Source organism: Anoplolepis gracilipes, chromosome 13, assembly GCF_047496725.1.
Source record: "Anoplolepis gracilipes chromosome 13, ASM4749672v1, whole genome shotgun sequence".
Lineage (NCBI taxonomy): Eukaryota > Metazoa > Arthropoda > Insecta > Hymenoptera > Formicidae > Anoplolepis > Anoplolepis gracilipes.
In genome coordinates this window covers 10,182,501-10,205,000 of record NC_132982.1, presented here as the reverse complement: position 1 = coordinate 10,205,000, position 22,500 = coordinate 10,182,501, and the positions used below count along the sequence as shown (strand labels likewise).

The 22,500-nt window shown below is 34.0% G+C and overlaps 2 protein-coding genes across 7 annotated transcripts in view; both read right to left on the bottom strand.

Moving 5' to 3' along the window:
- The window catches only part of LOC140672522 (prominin-like protein), a 36,551-nt gene extending 32,390 nt beyond the window's left edge, over window positions 1-4,161 (bottom strand). For 3 of the 5 annotated variants that reach the window (XM_072904747.1, XM_072904746.1, XM_072904745.1), the window contains exon 1: window positions 3,710-4,157. In XM_072904747.1, the coding sequence (XP_072760848.1) occupies window positions 3,710-4,046 (337 nt within the window). In that variant the 5' untranslated portion in view covers window positions 4,047-4,157. Of the gene's footprint in view, window positions 1-3,709 lie in introns of all 5 variants that reach the window. The other 2 variants (XR_012047910.1, XM_072904744.1) reach the window with 2 other exon arrangements.
- Window positions 4,162-8,259: 4,098 nt separating this feature from the next.
- Window positions 8,260-17,169, bottom strand: LOC140672558 (uncharacterized). Of its 2 annotated transcripts, XM_072904804.1 has the most exons (13): window positions 16,859-17,169; window positions 15,452-15,620; window positions 14,710-15,289; window positions 14,432-14,558; window positions 14,149-14,340; window positions 13,867-14,045; window positions 13,651-13,736; window positions 13,104-13,323; window positions 12,670-12,972; window positions 12,339-12,521; window positions 10,873-11,945; window positions 8,888-10,251; window positions 8,260-8,512 (listed from the first exon to the last, which is right to left on the bottom strand). In XM_072904804.1, the coding sequence occupies exons 1-13, from the start codon at window positions 16,915-16,917 to the stop codon at window positions 8,392-8,394; spliced, it is 4,656 nt and encodes a 1,551-aa protein (XP_072760905.1). In that variant the 5' UTR covers window positions 16,918-17,169; the 3' UTR covers window positions 8,260-8,391. The 2 variants fall into 2 exon arrangements, with proteins under 2 accessions (XP_072760905.1, XP_072760904.1); XM_072904803.1 differs by having other exon boundaries at window positions 8,888-11,945.
- Between the last annotated feature and the right edge of the window lie 5,331 nt (window positions 17,170-22,500).

Here is a 22,500-nt window from a genome sequence, read left to right as displayed (position 1 = left end):
TACCTCGGATTACGTAAAATTACCTAATAGTATCTCAAATTAAAAAGAAATTTTGAAAAAGAAATTTTACTTTAAATTATTTTAACGCTAAAGATTATTTAGATTTACCAAAAATAACCTTGGATTATCCAAAATTTTGCTGGGATTGCCGCTGAATTACCTAGCCCTTGTACAAAAATTACCTCAGTAACTAACCCCTCGTAGTAGACATACAAAAAATTGCAATAACGTAAAAAGAAAATAATTATACAAATTTATAAAAAAATCCAATATTGAAAATTAAATGTGACGCTCAATATTTCTTTCTTTCTTTCTTTCTTTCTCTCTCTCTCTCTCTCTCATTGCAGTATGATACAACTAAAAGATTTATAATACTAATCAAGAGTTTTTTGCCGATCATTGAACATGTTTAATAATAAAGTTGTTAACAGGAGCGTCGGAATATTGGTCTTTGGAATAATCAGTACTGTTAAAGGTGCCGTTATTCGACTGACGATCAGGAAATAAACTTGAAAAAGACGCAAACGTCATTCTGAAGAAATAGTCATCCCGAGTCTGACATTAAACAGCATGGTGTTAGCTCGACTATTGAAATCCAATTCCATCAGCCCGTAATTTTCGCGAGTGTGAAAAGCAACCATGCGCACGGCAGTGTCAAGTTTCATTGTCAGTTTACAATTCGGAATCACCTGAGTCTCGCGCTGTCGACGCATATAATATAATATCGGGCCGAGGACTGAGCTAAATACACGCGTGCGTCTCCAGTTTCGACCGCATCCGGTACCATTAAATCCGCCGCGCGAATTCCAACGAAATTAGATTGTTACGGAGTGATTATATTGTGTATACCGAAACCAAACTTTGTTCCACGATAGACTTATTCTCATCGTGGCTAGGTTACGCAAAATTGAAATGTAATACAGACTTTTGAGAAAGACGACATTTGCCTACGATTTGTAATCGAGACGGTCTGCAGTTTGTAAAATTTCACCCTCTCTCGAATGTGTTTTTAAAAATTTATATTTTCTTGTACCTCTATGTAGTCCAATTTTTTTGGACATCAAATAATTGATAAAAGAATTCTGAATTTAAAGTATCGAAAATATGCAATCTTAATCTAAAGCACTAGGAGGAACATGGAGACAAATATAGATATAGTCGTCAAAAAGATCTATTAATACACACGCGTGTCTCTCTCTTTCTTGACTTTTTAAAATACATTCAAGATGAGATGGATATGCAACGAGAAGAATTGAAATTAAAACAAATCCATTCTCGTGAGAGAATTTGACTAAATTATATTGATCAAATAACAAAAAAAGAGAAAAAAAGAAAAAAAGAAAAAAAGAAAAGAGAAGAGAATCTTTTTTCATAAAAATTTTATTTTACTTAATATCTGGATATTATTTGTATGAATATACTTTTTTCTTCAGTCGCAAAAATCTATGTTACATTTACTTGATTAAAAATTATATAATTTATCTTTCAAAGTAGCAAATCGTTAAAGTTTCGCTATGATTAGCTCGCAACTCGTTCAAGCATCTCGTCCTAGAGTGAAAATCCTGTCTCAAGCATGAACGAGCGATGGCGAGAAAAGGTGGAAAAAAATCTGATACACCGGAGCTCTCGCTTCTGGACGGACGCGATGACGTACTCTCTCACTATCAACTTCCTGCTAGACGCGATACACACGCTCCTACGTTATTGCATCTGGCAGGTCAATGATCCGCATAGTTCACAGAGTTATCAGAGTTTTTAACGAGTCACTTTGCATTGCGGGGAAAGCATTTGTGTATATCGTTAATGCTCAAATAATTTCCCAGCTCTCTCGTCTACGACAGTACGACGAGCTACAGAAGCAAATCGTTAATTTCTTCTCCCAACAAGATTATTAATGAATTACGAACAAGAGCAAAAGTATTCCTCTGCTACTTGCTCGATAATTTACGATTTACGTAATTAATGATAAATTAGAAAATTTTGATAACCTTCAGATTGATATGAATATAGAGAAAGAGAGAGAGAGGGGGAGAGACTATTATATTTACGATTTGTGATATAAACCAAAGTTAAAAAAATAAAAATATCCAAGTGAAAGACTTTGTTAAATTAATAAAAAAGTAAAATGGATCTCGACATAATCGCAAAAATAACAATGTGTATTAAAATAATAAACAAAAATTTGAATCAACCAAATAATGATAAAAAACATTTCATATAAACATAAAAAAAAATCGCAATTTTACTTCATTCATTATGGATTACATTTTAAAATAACAGAGGACAGACAATTGCTTAGATTCAATCGGAACGGAATAAAAAAAACGGTGCGCATGAGCGGACACGTATCAAATCTTTTAAATTGATATCGATTTGCTTTGAATGGATAATTTCTACTGGACATAAATTAAATTTATAAGGAATATTTCGTAGAGACGAATGCAGGAACATGGTGTGAATTTGCACGAATCGGAAAAGTTTTACGCATAAAAACATTCATGAAATTTCAGTGAAGTATAATAAATTCAAATGGAAAATTTCTGTGTATAAATATAATAAATTAGTATTAATTTTTCAGCAAAATCGTTCTAACATAAATGTCTTTTGTATCAAGATGAAAATTACATTGAAATAAATGTAGTATATAGAATGGTAATAATATATCTCTGTTTAATAATATAATTTAATAATAATATACGCGTGTTACACGTTGTTTAAGGCTTTGTAAAATTTTTTAAGTAAATGTTCCAATATGCGAATTTGATTGATGGAATAGAATTTTATTTTTTCTCGCTTGTATTTCGCACTTGCAACAGAATCATAAATCACATACAATTCTTCCTTTCACTAATTAATTTATTTATAAATAAGGCTAAAAGCCATAAAGGATACGCATACAGTTAAAATAGAATTAGTCCAAGCTGTGACTGCACGTCAATTTCAAGAATGCTCATACCAATATTCAATTCTACAATTAATCTTTTTTTAATGGATTTATCAGTCGATTTCACGACCTTCGCGCGTAATTCGTCGACCTCCCGCGCGCGATGAACACATCCGCTTGTGAAAATGGTTTCATGCGTTGGAGTCAATTAACAAAGTTGCAGTCGGTTACGGCTTCTTATAATTCGATTGATTTTCAAGGTCGAATCATAAAGTGATAGCTGCTGCCATCATTTTCACTGTTTCACTAATTTTTGTTCGTAATATATATTTTTTTTTATTTAAGACGAACGTACTAAAATCGGCATCTCCGTTCCTTCACACCTTTCAACGACACACGTTTTATTTTTTTTTTTTTTTTATTGAAATAAATACTTTACTCATATATATTATATTAATGAAAATATGAATTTCAATACATAGTTTCTTACGTTTCTGCCCTACGTTATTCTCCGACAACGAGATTAAATCTACTCGCTATACGTGATAATTCTGAAAGCGAGCGAGACGCGAGACGCGAGACGCGTGAAGCGTGAATCACCTGTCAACATGAAGATCGGCGCTTCTGTTTGACAAGCGTTTTGTCTGTTTACTAACAAGCAACCGGCCATTTTTTCGGGCGCGCGACGCGTATCGGCGTTACAGGGCGTAACCATCGCAAGGTGTAAAAATTCACTTTTTCACGTGCCCTAAAAATCCTACAACATTTCGCGACGCGTTCGAGTAGGAATCTTTTTCGAGATGTAATCAGCAAAAAGGCACTCACCTTCCGGATATGCCTGCTTGCTCTGTACCAGGTCGATAAACATATTCGTTACGTTGTACAGCTGGCCCATGCCCTTTGGATTGAACTTGGTGGTGGCGTTGTAGGGCAATCCGGCGATGTTGACCGTCGAATAGGTGAGAGCCTGCGAAGCCATTATCTCGTTCAGCTGTCGGTCCAGATCCTCGCTGATGGTCCGCATACGGTTCGTCAGGCTGTTCTCCTGGCATGACACCGGTCGCCACACCAGCACAAGCGACACGAGACATACGCGCAAAAGGAGCATCGAGACCGCCGCGACGGTCCGCGTCGGCCTACGTAAACGCACGTATCGATACATCACTACGCCTCGCGCCCGGGACGACGCGCCGCTACCAACTGACTTGACTTCTTCTCGCCGTCGCCCGTCGTCGAGCGTGGAGTCGCGGCTAGCGGCCCACGGCTCGCAGCGCGACGTGGAAATGGCGGATGGCGGAATCGGAGCGCTCTCCCCCCCCCTCCGCTCCTCTCACGTCGCTCATCGCGCTCGCCGCTTCTCCAGCACGTTGCGCGCCATCTGCACGTGACGGAGGGAATTACGTGCTGCCACCAAAGTGTACGTATGTGTGCGCAAGTGCGCAAGCACGGTGCACGTCTCTCATTACAGAATCGCATATCTTTCCGCGTTAAATCTCATTGTCAGGATTATTTTCTACGAAACCTCAGTATTTTTATGAAAGCTAAAGCGATCTTTTTAAACCTCGGATAGTATACCCCTTAGATTTGATATTGATTACATCCTCTCGTGTGATGTAAGTAAAAAGTTGGGTTAGTAATATTTATTTATTTTTATATACAAATATTTAGTAAAAATATAAAGAAAACGTTGGAAATTTAGAAACATATTTACAGATTTAATCGTTTCAATTGGATTCAAGTATTTAATTCAGAGAATAATGATAAATTCCATTTAGATAAGGAATAATGAAATATTGAAAATAAATGATATTAGCATACACCGCATTTGTGTGTATAGAATATATATATATATGTAATTTCGTAATAATTGTATGATCAAAGAACCTCATTATTGAAATAATATAATAATTATTATTTATTATATACAAAAATATATCTTATTATTTATGTACATACATACTTTAGTCCATATCCGCTCGTTCCGCTTTTTTAGCAATCTCGTTCCGCGTTCCGGAATAATTTTGTACGGAGTACGAAATAATCGGTTACCGCGTTAATAATAAAGACTGTGTTTATCAAAGTTATTAAATATAGATATCGTATCGAGATAGTGCGAAATAGTATAATTAGTACGGAAATGTCATAATTTCGTTTAGTTAACGTCAAGTATTGTTGAAAGGGTAAATATTTGTTATATAGATATGTCTAAATCTTCTTTAAATAACTTATTATTATTTCATTGCCTCTAAGACGCGAATTATTATTTTCTTCTTTATAAACAATTACAGGAATATTACATATGCGTACAATTATTTATTTGCGTTTATAAATACACGCGTTTAAAACACAATCGCACGAGAATGATACATTTTCCCGAGCAGATTTCTACTCGTACAATATAAAAAGTCTTAGTTTCAAAAGAATCCGTGAGATGGCTCTTAATGAATATTTCGTTGGTAAAATATGAATCATATAATTCGCGCGCGAGTGAAATATGGCGGGAGGAGAGAGAGTTCGAGAAGTTATTCGCGCGCACAAAAGTTTATCTAACGAGGTATATTATTTATATATTCGATTTAACGGCCTAGATTTGTATACATGTATATAAGTATACGCGTAATTAATCTTGAGGAAAAGATATAAGCGTGAGAAAGAAAGAATTGACAAGTTTTGCAGATTTATTTGTGTCTCATTGTCTCAGGCTTATATCTTATTGTATTCGAGAGAGAAACGGCGTTTTCTTAAATAAATTTTCTGTTTCTATTTTAAATACAGGGAGCGTACATAATGGCATTCTTGTCGCAGTGCTTATCGCTGATGGAGAGCAACGCATTTTTGTAAGAAAACCGTTAATCGGATCAGGAAAGGATCAGGCTGTAAATCTCCTTACATCGTGATGTATTTCTTGGAACGACTTCACTGTTACAATAGCAACATCGGGGGAGAAACGGAGAAACGAAGAAAACGCCAAACTGTAAGTCGTAGCTCTTTCCACATATATATATATGCATATAAATAAATATATATATATATATATATATACATGCATATTTTTAAATTTACTGTTACGATTGTCACATTATCTCGTTCGTCAAAAATTTGAAATCACATGTATATGTATGGTATATGACGCAATATTAATAGAAATTTGCGATAAATATTATTCTTTCCATAGCATCAATAATAATGTGCTATATTAAAGGAAAGCAATTGAAATTGTTGAATTGTGTTGTATGATAACCATGGTAAAAAATTATCTCGAGAATCATGCATGTACAATAATAATAATGCTTGAGTTGTTTTACAAACAAAAGTGATCTGCGTCATCAGGGTATCTACCCCCTGGAAAAACATGGAAAACCTGGAATTCTCAAGGATTTCTTTTGTATCTGAGAAAATCAGGAAAGTCTCGTGGAATTTAGGAGTCAGGAAATTTTTTCGAAAATTCTGTATAAATAAAAAACATTAGAAAATATATATATATATAAGACAAAAATGTATTTTAGAGAAAGTTGTATTAAAAAATTTTGAAAATATTCTCTTTAATTGAAATTTTAAATTACCACTGGAAAATCAGGGAATTTTCAGTGAATTTTTTTATAAAATTTGAGTAGACACCCTGATCATATGCTTTATACACCGTGACATGTATGAAAGTTTCTTTTTTAATATTTTTTAAATAAAAGATTTTCACAAAAATCTATTATTTCGAAATTATAAAATAATTAATTTTCTTATAAATAATATTATAAATATTAACCGGTATTTCGAAATCTACCTGTGTACCTATGTGAAAATAAACGAACGGTTATATCGATTAGATCGTAAAAGTACGATTAACATTTTGTTTGATTAGTCAGAATTAATAAAATAGCTATTAATGCTCATCTCATTGAATTCGGGCGAAATAATGTGACGAAATTGGATTTAGAACTTTGAATGAGTTGATATTTTATTCTTTGACTTATTCTGAAATTGGTAGAAAAGAAAGAATAGAATTAAGAATAGAGATTCTTTTTAAATTTATTATAAATAAATTTAAAAAATAATGTACTAAAAATAAGATTAGTCAATGAATTTTCCTGAAAATTATTGAAATTTGATAAAATTTTGCATGTCATACTTTTGATTATACATACATATATATATATATATATATATATATAAAATGATCATTTTAACGATAACATTTTAACAATGTTTTAACTTATTAATAGTAATATTTTAAAACTCTAACATATTTTAATATTTTATTGTTCATTTATTTTCGATATAGATTATTTTATTGAGATAATCTACAAGTACATTGTTGATAACGTATCAGCTCATTGACTTGCGTATCATTTTATGTTATATCAAAATATTGAGCAGTTAAATGTATACCATCGAGATATCTCGAGTCAATAATTCGATATGAATATCGGGTAGTTAGTTTTGAAATATTGATATGATAAAAGCATTCTCATCGCTCTGTTTCTTTTTGCATATAACATAATTTATTAATTATTACAACTATTCTAACTTACATAAAATAAATATATATTTTTTGACATGAATATAATTGTTAAAGGTAAGTTCATATAAATTAGTGCTGGTGACATTAATTGGTGGCAATAATATTTGCTGATAAATGAAGTCATATACGTAAAGTAATATACGTATATATATAAAATGTAATATCTTGACAATCGCATTTGAAAATAGAACATAATTATACTTCATATAATTAGACGTAGCAAATATTTTTTAAACTCGATATAATGATCTAGAAATTTCAGCCCATTCCTTCGACACATAATAATGTGTATACTTAAATGATTGATTATGCTCTCGTATTTTATGTGTGAACGTATATCTGTATACATGAGTGATTAGAGGGAATGGATGTATAGGTGTATGTATGTATGTATGATATGTATTTCTGATATGTACTTTCTTACACTTTTATCGTCACATGCATATGAGTGGTCATTAGCGATAGATTAATTTTACATTTTATCTTTATATAAAGTTTCTACGCAATTAATTTATAATTATTCAATTTACAATTAATAATTACTCGGTAAGAAAATAATTCTGGTAAAAATAATTTTGTATAAAAATATGACATTTACATAAAGATACCATTAACAAAATATTCTTTTGGAAACTTTGCAGTTTTGAAAGTAATGAGTAAATATTTTTAATATTAACAATGCAATATATATAATATACATATATAAGTATATACTAATTATATATATTATATATATTAGTATGTATAGTATATATCTTTTAAACATATACATTAAACGTATGTATATATAATATATTTGTTTAAAAGATACTCTTTTGATAAATAAAAATATAGCTTAAAATATTAATAAATACTCCTTTAGCCCTCTGCTATAAGTTAATAGCTCGTAATAAGTAAAATAAGCAGAGTTCTTTCCAGCGATTTTATTTACCGACTCGAAAATATTGAAGACGAATTAAAAAGCGTAGAACTTTAAATAGGATAAATTCTCTCAATTTATAATAGGTTTAGGTAATTCCTTAACATCTGTAAATTTATTAGATGAAATTTCGGGCATTTCCACTATTGACGGTAAATTTAGATCTTCTTGTGGATTCATCCAATGATTCATCCTATAAGTAAATTAGAGAGATCTTAACAAATATAAAATTATCTTACGTTAAAACAAATTATTTTACTACATGAAAGTAAGTTTTATATAAATATTTCAAAAGAAATATAAAAAAAAAACTTTTCAATACATTTTGAAATTACGTAATAGAATTTAAAACATATTTAGTTTTATTAAAAATATATATTTTTTAAAAATTTTATTTACGTAATTTAAAAAAAAAAGAATATTGTATATATTGTGAAATTTTGTGTTGTGACACTATATGTGTATTTCAATTTATTGGCTGGTTAGTGGATTACAAACAACAATTATTTTACATATATTGTAGGTTAAAGCAGAGCTACTCATGCAAATAAAATTTAAAGAATAATACCTGTTAGAAACGTCCGCCGGTGCAATATTTTCAACATCTATCGACAAAGTACGTTGAAGATCGCTCATGTCGTTTTTGTTATTATTATAATCAGGTATCGTCGTCAATTTATTTGCATTGCTTTGAATCATTCTAGAGTTTATGGAATCGTTGATAGTCGATGTTTCCATTGCGATATTTTTAGGCGTTGTTTGCCGATTTTGAACAAATGCTTTCTCAGATTCGCCAGCTGAATAACGATTACTTTTAGGAATTTGATCGATTATTTCGTCTGGATATCGATATAGTACGTTCTTTTCGTAATAGTACTGTCCAGGTTTCTGAATAATTGGCACATTTTTTATCCGTTGCACCAACGGTCTTGGACTCTCGCTAGTAACTGTATGTTGAGATATGTATCCGGAATGACCAGGATTATGAACAGTTTCGAGTGTTTCTGTGACGATTGTTACGCTTTGCACCTTTGTTGGTTTCGGATTGAAATTTTCATCTTTTTTGTACGCCTGAGAACTAATCGTCGAGGTTTCTAACCAATATGGAGTACTGGATAATAATTGGCCATTTAAATCAGATAATTTGGTAGGATTTTTATAAGAATTATCATATTTATTATATTGATCGGTAGTAGTGAGCGGTCTATGGATCGATTCTTTTGAATGTAAAGACAATGGTGATTGATTGTCTTTCTGATAGATTGGATAGTTTGTTAGTTTTTGATTGGACGGAGAATTATGTGAATTAAAAGAATCGCCTTGCAGAGGTCGAGTACTACTTTCCGTTATATAGGATGAGACATCTATCCAACTACTTTGAGTAGATGATGGTATTTTTTGAAAAATCAAAGTTGCATTATTGGAATATCGATCATAATTATTATGATTTGTAGAAGATGAAATACTCGATTTTGTAGGAGTATCTTTTTGATACGAAAAAGTACTTGTTCCAGAATTTGGAATAGATCCGTAGAGTCCATCTTGCGCCAGGGAATCCTTGTTAGACTCTAACGAATCTTTTTTCCATAATTGAGAATTATATTCATTATTCGGTCTATTAATCGATGCTGTTTGAGGAGAGTTATTAATGTTATAACTTGGCAGTTTAACATTCGGTCTCTTATGATATGCATCAGGATCATCATAATCATATGGTCTTTCGCTAGGTCTCACGTGATAATTATTCGATTGCTCTTGATAGTGTGATTTATTCAGATTGATCTGGTAATCGTTATTCGGTTTTTTATCTAAATTATCATTGTGCACGTTTTCTGGTTCATTATCTGGTCTTTGTGTGCCATATGATTGATAATTCGGTTTCGAATCCGGTCGCAAGTTTGCTGGAGGTAGAGGTCCACCGTAAACCGGTTTCTGTAATTTATACGAGACATCATCCGGTTGCGAATTGACTAAAGGTTTAGATTTATTATAATCAATAACAGATGGTTCATAATCAACAGATGCTTCGTTGTTTGATTGATAATTTGGTCGGAAATTTGGTCGGAAATTTGGCCGTACGGTTGTGGAAAATTTATATCCATCGTAACTCGTTTTACGCGTATAATAAGATTCGTCATTCGATGCATAATTCGGTTTGAAATTCGGCCACGCGTTTGCCGGAAATTTAGAATTAGCGTAATCAGGTTTTTGCGTTGATTGTTTATCGTTTAATTCGTAATGATGTTGAGAATTTACTAAAGGCTTAGGCCTTTCGTAAGTGTGCGAAAATGAATCGGGATTATTATATGAAGGTCCATGATTGATTAAATAACCGTCGACCTCGTGATTGGGCATCTGGGTAGTATATTTCTGCTGGAAATTCGTGTAATAGGTATAGAGAGTAGGCCTCGGACTTGTGGGAGAATAATTATCGTAAAAGACGTCATCTTGCGCGAAGGCAGGTGACTTGTATCCGTAAGCGAGCGGATTCGGATTATTAGGATCGTCGAAAGCGTGGGGAATATACGGTTGACTTGCTGAATGAAAATTTACCGAATGGGGAATCGTCGTAGGTATAGGGTTCGCTGGCGGCCGATAACCGTGGTAATTATTTACAGCTTGATTAAGATTTAAAGTTGGTTTCGTGACAGGCTGCTGTATTTTCACATGCGAACCGTAAATACCCTCATTCACGAAAACAGGCGAATTCACGGCATTATTTTGGACCACAATCGTGACATTGTTACTATCGGGACGTCCAAACGGTCTTTTTATGACAATTTTATTCTCTTGAGTAACGCTGCCTTTGAAAGGACTTTGAGGTATAATCTTTGCTTGTTCCTGATTGTCAACTTTTCTCTTTAAATTGACATTTTCTCCTTTTGATTTGGAATCACTTATGTTGATCGCTTTAATTTTCTGAGAATCATCGACCCTTCTGAATTCGGACGGTCGTTCGGCCCAAAATTCGAGATTTAATTGTCCAATGATTGGATCGTCACACGAGAGACGTTGGTTCTTCAACGTATCCGTCGTGAGAAAGACAAACGGTTGTATGGTCTCGATGCCGTCCATCGTTCGGCACAACACTTGGGCTAGAGTGATTCGTCTAATCTGCTGCAGCTGACCGGGAGTGAAGCTGCTTTCGCTTTCAGAATTCTCGTACCAAAATCGATCGCCGTGTCGTAGGTTGCTAAACTGTTGGCCGATTATGCAGGCAAAGGTTGGACCGACCAGACCGCCGGCCACCGATTTTTCCGCCAGCCCGGCCGAAAAGAGATCGATATCTTCTACCGACGCGTATAGCGATCTAAATTTCCTCGCGATTTCCGGCGACATCACTCTATCGAGATCTTGAAAGCTTTTTATGGGCGACAAGCTGCAAGGCTCACGCCATCGTACAAAAGGCGGCAGACCGTGATCTCTGCCTCGCTGGATATTGAGAGACGCCAGATCCATGCCGAAAGCGAAACCGGGTGTTTGAAAGAGATGGTTCGTGATCTCCTCGGTTATGAATTCGTCCCTTCTCTGACACGGTTGATTTACTAGCCCTAGAAGAAGACGATCCACCGATCCCGCCGTCTCCAGATTTCCTGGATTGCTAAACTCGTCGTGGATCGAGACATCTACGATAATATTTATTTATTAAATTTATTATAGTATTTAATTAAATACTCCTTAACAAAATTTTTAAAAAACTAATTATGATTATTATTATATAGCGCGAATTATTAAGAATAATTACACTGTATTCGCGATGCTTGCAAGCATTTATTACATAATTAATATGATGTGTAATATTATGCTGTAAGTGCATCACGAGTGCAGCAATCATATATATATATATATATATATATCTATTAATTACATCGAACTTTGTTTGCTTTATTTATTTAAAATTTATATTTAACGACGCATCGTAAATGTAAATTATAATCGATTGTAGTTTTAATAGTTAAGTTTACATATATTTATTATATTAAATAATATGCATGCTAAAAAATTTTCATTCTACTTACTATTAAATATCGGCTTATGATTGCTATTAAATCTAACGAAACTGTGCTGCACCAACGAATGTCCGAATCGATAAGCCGCTGTGGAAAATGCATTTGCGATTGTAGGATTTATGGTAGGATCGTATCCTTCGTAATAACCTTTTTTAAGCACTTCCAAATCAAAAATTTTCATCACCTGGGGACCTAAAATTTTGTACAGCATTTTTAAAACGCTGTACCTTTGCTCTATAACGCTTAGCGTTATACCATATTATGACAATCTTATATCATTATTATCGAATAAATGTAATAATATAGTATATATAATATAACAAATAAAAAGTTACCTTACCAAGAACGATCGGCAGGAACTCTCGATAAGTTATATGTTGAATAATCGCGCCGACGATCCTTCGGGTCTCTTGAAAAAGTTTCTCATCGCTCCAATGGGAGTTTAAGGCGGATAGTTGTGTAGCTATCCTATTGTGTAATCTCAGAAAGACGACGTGTAAAGATGTAAGGGCAGGCTGCTCACTGAGACGTCCGTCACCGGCTCGAAAGCAGGTGGTCGACAAAGATCCGCGTTTGCACAGATCGGATTCGCGTTTTGGAAGTAAAGGCCGTCGCGATTGAATTCTTCCATATTGCAGCAATCCTAAATATATTTTAGAGAATTTTTTTCATAAAAAATAGATATTTTTGTGGAATAGAGAAAGGATTATTTTTTTTCCCCCTTCTCTGTTATACGCATATATTTAAAAAGCATCAGAAAGGAATTCTATTTACCGTTTCGAAATATCCTCAAACTATCACTATGCACGGCGTTACTGCTATAAACCGTGGATGCATCCAGATAACTGGTCACTTGGGAAAGTTGTTCTCGGGGGCCGAATTTGCATCCCTCTTTAGGAGCCGGTCCGCTTCTGAGAAACTCTAGACATCTCACACCCAGAGGACCGTAGAAATCGTCGTGTTGATTCACTGCTATTGGTAGACACTCCGGATGCTATCGATATATGTATTATAAATATACTTTCCTTTAGTGTTTTTCTTATAGAATATATATATATATATATATATATATATATAAAATTTAAAAAACTTTTTCCCTGTAAAGCGGAACGCGCAAAAATGACTTATAAATTTCGCGATTTGACGCGACAATGTTCGCGTCAAAACATCAAAGAATGTAACGCAAGCGTCAATGCGATATAAATTATTCTTACAAAAAAATATACACGTACAAACTGTAGACTTCAACGTGATAATAGATGTTTCTATCGATTTACAATCAAAAGTTATTGATATACAGTAATGTTGATTAATTTATTACCATGAACTCTGGCGGTTGGAAACCAGCATTCCTGGGTAAACAACATTGTGGCACCGAGCCATTAAATCCTCTGCTTTGACCGGTTGCTGTTAATATTTAATAGATATGATTGTACATACATACCATATATATAATTATGTTTTCAAATAAATAATTCAAACATCAAATTTGTACAGCAATACATATATGTTTGTTTGTTGATTTTTAACAATGTACCTGTCAAATCATGATCTACAAATTGCCCCCATTGCATTAACATGTGAGTTACTGAGGCCAAAGGTATGTCTTTACTTTGGTGAATCACACTCGTGATATCGCGCGCAGACGGAAGTGGTCTTCCGTTTTTCGATCTTCTAATACTTTGAACGCCATCATCATATTCCGGCGGTAGAAATCTAACAAGAAATACAACAAAATTATTTTTTAGTATAATTAAGAGAAACCCTTGATAACGCATATTTAATATTATTAATTAAGTCATTATTGTGCATCGTTTACCTCTGCATCGCTGACATTGCGGAACCCCACCAAAGATTTTGCAAGTTATTGCAACTACCGTCAGACGTTCTGTACCTTAAACTAGCCGCTGGGCATTGAGGTGGATCTCTTTGTGGGCATTGTTGTTCCAGCAAAGTTCTTTGGGTAAATTTAGTTCGAGATAAAGGTAATTCTAATGGTGCGTTGGGAAATCTGACAAGACAAACAATCAGAGCAGAAACAGATGTATAATTTTTATATCAACATTAATGAAAATTTACTGTCGCACTTACTAAGACCTTACTTTTTTAAAAACATGGCGGTACTTTGAAGAACTGCATATCCGAATTTTGCGAGCTCTCTCGCTTCCTTTGATTGATCGTTAAATGCTGCGACGTATCTTGCTGGATTATCGTGGCCAAGATAAAGACCTGTATTTTTGTTTCGTATGTGAAATTTATCATATACAGATTTAACAAATATAATGGCTAATATAATATTAATAACTAACTAAATATCTTTTTGCAACAAATTTTTATTTTTATTTTTTTTTTCGCACTTTTTTCCTTTTGAAATACTTACCCATCGAATATAACTTAGGTTCCTCGATATAATAAAATTTATGCATAGCTTGCAATCCAAAATTTGCAGCTTCCATCAGATCGTCTTCCGCAGGTTCCAAGTTTTCTTGTTTAGTGCGACTTTCGAGAGTTTGATTTTCAATTTTCGAATCAGCGTTCTGTGCCATCGTTCCAATTAAACTCTCATCCGAGTTTTTAACAGAGTGTTCTTTCATTACCGACGAAATTTCATCATTTTTGTTAAAATTTGTATTTATTTTTTCATCGTCGTCAATCTGTTTTTCAAACAATTTTACTCGCTGCGGTGTGTTATTTTTTGCATTGTTCAACGATTTCGGGATGTTATTTTTGACATCTGCATTATTAAACGGCCTAGTCAAAGATTCTTCTTCTCGATCAAATTTTATATTTTCCATCCTTTTATTTCCATTCTCTTCATTTTCCTTTTCTCTTTTGGTTGGCTTTGCTATTGTGAAACTTGCAGAAATACGAGGCGAGTTCAAAAATTCACGTTGAATTCTATTTTCCGTCCGATTCATCTCTTTTGCACGAATGTACGCGATTTCGTCGGAATTTCTCAGCTGTAACATATCCGTTGCTATTTCTTTTTCTATCTTTTTCTTTACAAATTTCTGAATGTATTTCAAGTAAGTTGATTCGATTGGATACATAGTATTCGTGTTGCTTTTTTGGATAGCTAAAGTTAAAGGATTGTAACTAGAAATGTAGGTAGAAATATTTACCCCTTTCTCCTCCAGATTGTCTATTGACGTGAAAAGCAATTGTTCGTCTTTGTCGGAAAGTCTCACTTTGTAATTTGACGTTTGATTTTTGGCGTAGTATTTTGCTTTATATTCGTTTTCTTCTCCCGATTTTGTTGATAATGCGTAAGAGAGAGAAGAAAGGATGATGCTGATATAATTAAAGTAAAAATTATTCATTATTATTTGATCGATATCAAAGAATCTGTTACAAATAAAAAATTTATATATTTTTTCTCTCTGATTTCAAATAATCTAAAATATCTTGATCAAAAATATCTATTGAAAAATCTTAGGTGCACTAATCTAATTGATACATTCTCAATATTTTATATTTTTAGTACTTAAATTTAAAAGTTTTGCGCAGTCTTTCGATAATGATTTGATTTATAATACTGTGCCATGCACGAATTTTAACATCGAAATAACGAATAATACAAACGACGTATGTTATTGCAGTTTAACATTTAAATAAAAAGAGTCTTTACTATCGCACGACAATATCATTTGTTATGATATAGTCATGTTATATAGATTTACGATCTTGGTGCGTCGTGAGTCGTGATGCAACACTATTGTCACTGTATGAATTGAATGTTACAACATGCTAATACTAACTATGTATATTGCTACCATGATTATAAAATACTTGACATTTTTTACAACTTACAAACGGATTGTGTGTGTACGTATGAATATATAGATGATTATAGTAGCTAAACAATTAGAATCAAAAGAAAAATGATTCATTATTTTTAGCGCGCGAATGTAAGAAATGTTACATTAAAAAAAAATGGGGAAAAAAAGAAGGACCCACGAATAAGTCGAAATATTTGCTAAATGACACTGTCGGCACTGTGAGGCGTTAAGATCGAGAGAAATCTAACGGGATCACGAATTGTAGAACGGCAAAAGTACACGATGGGCTAAAGAAATTATATTGACCTTATTAAAAAAAAAAAACCTGTTAGAAATATATGTTTTAAAATTGTTTGATGGGTGATAAATATCTAAAAAAAACATATATACATATATATATATATATATATATATATATATATATATATATATATATAGTATGAGGAGATACATTTATGTTTAACAATGATGCACGATTCGCTTCAATTTAATTAATGATTAAACGAGCATTAGATAAAAAATATACATCATGTAAATAAATATAACTAATGCATATATCAATTTAAAACTTGTAATAAAATGTAAAAGAGATTTAGAACAATGTCGGAAAATATAATTCACAAACATTTTGCGAATCTTGATCGCGAATGATTCCGAGCTTGTTTAATTTGGAAATATTTGCAAGTATTACACATATTGTCAGGATTAAAAAATAAAAGGCAATAGACACCTATTGATATAACGACTCACAAAGTTGCAAGGCGCATTTTGCGCGGTGACACGTTCCAGGTTGCACTTACAACATCCATCGGTGCATATTCGTCAATGTAAATTCTTGTAAAGATAAAGCAGGATTAGCGAGACGCGATAGGTGAAAGATGAAGAAACGGAGGAAGGAGGACGAGAAAAAGAAGAGAAAAAACACGCGGAGATGTGCGCAAATCGAGGCGGCCTTCTCGAGGACGGTTAACCAGGTACTAACTGGCGATCAGATCGGTCGACTGGTCTTATCCGCGAGGAAGGATGGTGCCTCCAGGCTTTGCTTTTTGTTCGTCGGTGTCGGTGTGTCAGCATTTTTTTTTTTTTTTTTTTTTTTTTTTTTCTCTTTTTTACGTATTTTTACTGTTATCCGCGGCCTCTCTCGTTATTTCGACTGTCCGTCGTTGATCGTCTAGTGACGGGAAGATCGGCCGCGTCCGTCCTGTTTGGACCAATTCTTAAGAGGAAGACGGGAAATTGAGCTTCCTATAACTGTGCGGTAAAGTATAAACGTTTTCTCGCAAGAGATATATACAACGATCGCGTTGACGATAGCCGGCGAGCCGAGAAAGAAATTACTAATTAGTGTGTGTCGTTCAATCGATGTTTCCTACATCGCTGCTTTTTAACTGTTGACAATTTGACAGGAAGTTTGTTTTAACATTATTATCCATAGTTTTTTCATAAAAACGATATTTTCACAAAGTTTAATGATTTCCGTAGAATAATGTATTATTTTTACTTGCCCGTTGTCATTCAATAATTTAACTAATATCTTAATTCTGCAATTAATCTGGTGACATTTAACAGATTCCAGCCAGAGCTTTAGCAACATAAATGTTAAATTTATTTACTTGGATATTTTTATTATACTTCTTTATACATGTAATAATAAATTAAAATATTAAAGGCTAGAAATAATCTTTTATACAAACCTTGTTGGCACTTCTATGTAACGAAATTATTAATTCAAGTAAATAATTTCTGTATAATAGTATGCTAGAAAATTTCTCGCATACTATATCGGATTAATGCAGAGTTAATTGCGGTTATTTAATTACCTCATCAATGTCTGGCTGCTTTCTCCTGAGCTTGCAAGCTCGCTATCGCTTTGCCTGTGCCGTATAACACTTTTGCGCGGACTTGAACTCTTCTTGTAGTTGTGCTGCTTGTTCCAGAAGTAGACGACGAGCTTCCGGTGTTGCCACCGGGAGTCGTGCCTAATTGTAAAGTATTGCCCGCATAATTCGCGCCTCTGCAACTTGTGCAACCCTCTGACATTGTGCCTCCGCTGATATCCTCTCGTGCTATTGTCTCGAAAATATTCCCTAAACGAACAATAATCTCGTTATGGTTGTATACTCGATATAAGGAACAATACTTGTATAGGAATTATAAAAAAAAAAGGTTGTTATTTTTGTTGCGAGTTTAACAGTGAGATTAACATATTTTGCCCCAAAGAGTATAATACATATTTTTTTTTTTTTAATTTATATGTACTTTTCCATATTTTTCGTGATATTTTTATAATATTTATAACATGTTTGTAATATTTAATACACTTATCGCAATTTTGTATGCAACAGAGAGTTTATTATATAAGAATCTTTATAAAGTTCCCAATATATATATATATATAATAATGGAGTTAATTGCTATCTGTGATATTTATTATTATAATTTAGAGTTTTATATATAGAGCATTTACTTTGAAGAAAAAGAGTGTACTATTGACAAAAAGGTCAGAGTAATTTGAATAGCAGCGCTAAATAAAATATAAACCATCTATGATACGGCTGTAAGCATTGTATTGTCGCAATATTATCCGATGTCGGACATAACTGTCTCTTTCAATGCCGGTTAATACAAGGATATTGAGCGCCATGTTATGTATACATTTATATTTTCCGGAATAAAGACTATAATTTTACATTATCTTTATTAAATCACGACTTATACAATTTTTAATAAAATTTGACAAATTTTCTCTTGCCGTATTTGATTAAAATCATTTGCATTATAATTCCGTTTTCTACGAGCGTAAATTAATTTCGACGATTCAATTGATAGTTACATGACAATGTATTTATATAACGATATAACGTTTTCACAATTAGAAAAATTGTAGGGATTATTTATATTAAATTGAGTCCTCTAGAGTTTTTTTTCCCTTTATCATATAATAGTTTTTTAATTTTATTGACAATGTTGAAATAAATAACTTTGGCAATTATAATTAATTATAAATGTCAGGTAATTAATTATATAGCTAACATTATGCAATTTTTTGCCACTTCTTCGCAATCGAAGGCATGTCAGCAGTCTGTTATAATGCGCAGTGCGTGTACTACTGATCCGCGTGCCGTTCACCATAAATCCGGGAAAATCTGGGTTAATTATACTAATAGCAAAATATACATATATGGCAAGCTTTCCTGTCGATGACCGGAAAAAGTCGAAACTCTGCAACTTCCTTGCCCGGTTTAAGTGTGAGAGTGAATTTTACAAAGAATAGAAGTATAGGAACAATATATAATATAATCAGTAATTAATCTTACTATATATTTTTTTCGGAAATAATTCTATATATACCTACTTGGAGAAATAACTATATAATTGATTTTTAGAATGTTTCAAAATTGGATACAAAATTATTTATTTAATCGAGATGGTAAAAACTTTTATTAATTCAATAACAATGTTACGATGTAAAGTTACTTTATTTTTATTCAATTATGTAGTAATTTTTTATTTAAAAAAATTTTAAAGGATATATAAGAACAAGGAGAGCGCTGTATAATTATTTTGTTACTTTACACATCTGTTTTTTTTTAATATATATTTTAAAATTTTGTTATATACACATATATAACTTTATTTAACAAATTGAAATGTGTAAATTACAATATATACTCTCTCTCTCTCTCTCTCTCTCTCTCTCTCTCTCGTAATATTCCTTTAACACTGTAAGTCACTGAAAACTTACTAAAATGGCGGTAAATGATGTTAAGAAATTTGATAGAGGTCAATCGATTTTTCACATCTTGTCATAAACTATTCCAAATCACGTCACAAAATATTCTTGGGGTTCGATTTTGTTTTTTTCGCGAAAGGTTTACAAAGTTTGAGGTTTTGGGTCTTTTTGGGTCGTACCGGTTTGAAAAAAACGGCGCGTCGTCGCGTGATTTTTCACGGGATTCTTCAACTTGGTCTCTTTCACTTGGTCTAGGACAGAGGCACGAGTTTATAAAATCGGCAATGTTTAGCGTGTTCACGTCCACGGCACCGAAGGAACTGATCGGCCGTGTTCCAAATAGCCGGTCGGTAGGCTTCGCCGAACACACTCGTCTCTCTTTTCTTCTTCTTCCTTCGTGTCATGCCACTCGTTTGTCGTCAGCGTCTTCAGCGTCTTCAGCGTCTTCATCGTCGTCAAAATCATCGTCTTGATCGTAGTCGCCGTCGCCGTCGCCGTCATCCATCACCTACGTTTGTAGGAGGGAATGAAGACGATTAAGACGAATCGAATCGAATCGAATCGAATCGAATGACTAGCGAATGCCTAGTGAAATTTATAATAATGATAAATTAAAGCTATCGCTGGAATAATGTCAATAATGTCTTTACAATTAGGTAAACAAATATGAAAATATATTATCATATTTATATACATTTATAAATTTGCGAGATAAAAAATTGTGGCGCGTTAAAGTATCATTTCTCATCTCTGATTTTAATTCTTCCTTTACGCGGCTATGACTCATAATTATGAATTCCCTGTGATAAAGAGGGAGAACGAAAGAGGGCGAAAGGGGGCGAAGGAGAAAAAGAGAGATGGCGAGAAAGAGCAAAGAGGAGTTGTGCGCATTATAATGTGCGTATGGCAGAAATTCAATGCGATACGTAACCTTCGATTGGTAAAAATTGGAACGGCGAACGGCCAGCGGCCAGCGGACCTTGTGCCCCGCATAATATTCTTTCGCAACGCGGCTGCTGCACATGCACGTGCGCGTTCGAGAGATCCGTCTAAAATCGAATCGGTGGAGCGGCGATTCTACGAGAAGAGCAGACATACGCGGTGTGTTTCTCGTCCTTTGCGGAAGACGCACGATTCGCAAAAACGGGGGAGGGGGAGGGGGAGGGGGAGGGGGAGGGGGTATGGATCGGATCGGAGCGGAGCGGAGCGAAGCGCGTGGATAAATTCTTATTTTTCTGCTTAAAAAATAAATCTCTCCGTTTCTACGTAATTTCTATGTAATTTCTACGTAATTAGATTCCTTGCTGCGAGATACAAAATATTTCGTAGCAATACAGAGGCTATTGTGTCAGTAAACTGTTCCTCTATACGACCGTCACGCGAAACAAGTTGGCGTAATAATTTGATTGATACTCGCGTTGCGCTCGTTGAATATTCTATCGTGCTCGACGTGTTGCGTCAAAATTGCTATTAATGGAATCTGTATTGCAAATTTGTATACAGCGCCACGAGTGCAACCAGTATTCAAGGATGTTGATCGTTCTTTAGCAAACATTGCGTCTGAAATCTCAAAAAAGATTTAAAGCCGTAAAGAGTTGAAAGAGACGTAATCGATGAATTGAAATACCGTTATCATTCGTGATGCCCAAGTGCCTTTCTTTCGTTCGTGACGTGGTGCAATTAAATGTCAAAGCGAATCGACTGCACGTTGACCGTCTTGCGCTATCAGTATCTCGCCAGTGGGACAGTCAACAATGGGGTCAGCCGAAGGCGAATCCGGACTGCGGGTCAACCAATCGTGTTCGTTCGCGCTCTCGGTCTTTGTGCCCATGTTTTCGTGACAATGAGTATTAACTGTACTACGTATACTATACATCCGCGATAGTGTTAAATTTGTACCGGCACTTCCGCAGTGGCGTAGAATCAGTTTCTTTTTTTTTCCCCATCAAAAGAAGGCGTAAAAAAAGATTGAATATTTCTGATTTCTGACGATACAATTCCTTTTCAACTCTTCAATCTCTCTTCTTATTTCGCGTATTCTATGTCTGATAAATAGACTGACGCGATTACTAATCTCTTTTCAATTTTATTATTTTATAGTACTTATGATAGGTTTGTTTACGTGAAATTAGCAAAATTGCGACTGTAAAGTCAGTTATCAACTATTATCGCAACCACGTAATAAATAACCAGCCAATGGCTTGGATAACCGAAACTTTCTCTCTTGTTGCCGGATAATTTATACGCTCTTCTATGCCATCTTATGGCATCGTTCTATAATCAAATTTATTTTTCCTTGTTTTTATGGCGTTTAGCTAAAGCCGTAAGGTTTGTAAAGGTTTGACGGAACTGCTCGCGACGCATTCACCGGAAGAATAGAGTATAGGATTGTACCCAGAGTGGGGGATAAATAAAGAGTAGGTGGTAGGTTCTCGGCAAGACGAGAAACAAGACGGAAGTGGGTCAGCGGGACTATCGGTCGCCGAGGGTCCGGGTTCTCGTCTCGTTTGCACTCGTTTGATTTGCCGGAGGTGATGATGCTGGGTAGAACTGGATACAAGTTGTTCCAGAAAAGATAAGAATCGATGGAGACGATACACAGCCTAGAGCAAATTTTATAATTTGAGAAAATTAATGAATTAAATGGTTTATTTATTTC

What these genes read in the sequence shown, in the direction of transcription:
- LOC140672558 (XM_072904803.1), bottom strand. Translation starts at nt 16,917, where the DNA reads ATGGATGTTGTAAGTGCAACCTGGAACGTGTCACCGCGCAAAATGCGC. An exon ending in TCATAAGCCGATATTTAATA is followed by an intron (nt 11,946 to 12,338) that starts GTAAGTAGAATG and finishes ATATTATCGTAG; the next exon opens with ATGTCTCGATCCACGACGAG. An exon ending in CCGGCGGACGTTTCTAACAG is followed by an intron (nt 8,513 to 8,887) that starts GTATTATTCTTT and finishes ATTTACTTATAG; the next exon opens with GATGAATCATTGGATGAATC.